General features: G+C 41.0%; 1 protein-coding gene across 1 annotated transcript in view; it reads right to left on the minus strand.

The window, feature by feature from the left end:
* The window catches only part of LOC109475443 (zinc finger protein 143-like), an 11,876-nt gene that overhangs the window by 2,900 nt on the left and 8,172 nt on the right, over positions 1-804 (minus strand). Inside the window, exon 14 of the mRNA XM_019776043.1 lies at positions 302-480. Coding sequence (XP_019631602.1) covers positions 302-480 — 179 coding nt within the window. The remainder of the gene's footprint in view (positions 1-301; positions 481-804) is intronic.

Below are 804 nucleotides of genomic sequence, written 5' to 3' on the forward strand. Positions count from 1 at the left end.
AGTAGTCACACCTTCCACCTGTCGACAACGGCCATTCAACAAGTTTTAACAGGATGCATTGCATTCATTAAGTGATGACAATGTAACAGTCAATGGCCACATAGTAGTCATACAAGGTCAAGAAAGACATATACATGTACACAGTAAATTTACAGTGAAGAGGTCATAGCAAATACATGTAATACCATTGCAGTTTCATGATTTACAGTAATCATGTAAATGTCAAGTAAGAACTATGGACCCGGAAAGACTTTCTGGATAACATCTGTAGTGTAGTACTCAAGACTTCTCAGCCACAAACCTGCATAGCTGCCAGTGTGGAGGGGTCTGCCGCCACTGCCATGCCTTCTGATGTTGTTACCATGGTGATCTGCTGTCCGTCTTGTGTTACCATGGTGACAGTCTGCCCCTCCTGAGTGGACATGGTGCCATCTGCTGACGTCACTACTGCCAAACCTTCTGGTAAGCCACTCTGGAATAACATTCACTCAGTCTTGACTTCTCTAGGATAATGATCAGGGCTCATAATACTGGTCTATGTGTGCATAGTCAGTTAGTGCAGGTAAAATTGGGCCTATGCAGGTATTTCTGATGTCCACCTGATGATACAGTGTACATATAGGCATATTTTGATTTTTACTTGCTGCATTGGTTGTTACAACCTATGAAATATAAAAGAAATAACATTCTTCCTCAACAGTTTTTATATGATACATTCTTTTCGAAGTCTGAGTGTTGCAGGTAAAACTTGTCTGGTGCAGGTATTTTTCAATGTTACCTGCAGAAAAAGTATTTCAAGCCCTG

Source organism: Branchiostoma belcheri, unplaced genomic scaffold (assembly GCF_001625305.1).
Source record: "Branchiostoma belcheri isolate BF01 breed outbred unplaced genomic scaffold, Haploidv18h27 scaffold34, whole genome shotgun sequence".
Classification (NCBI taxonomy): Eukaryota; Metazoa; Chordata; class Leptocardii; order Amphioxiformes; family Branchiostomatidae; genus Branchiostoma; species Branchiostoma belcheri.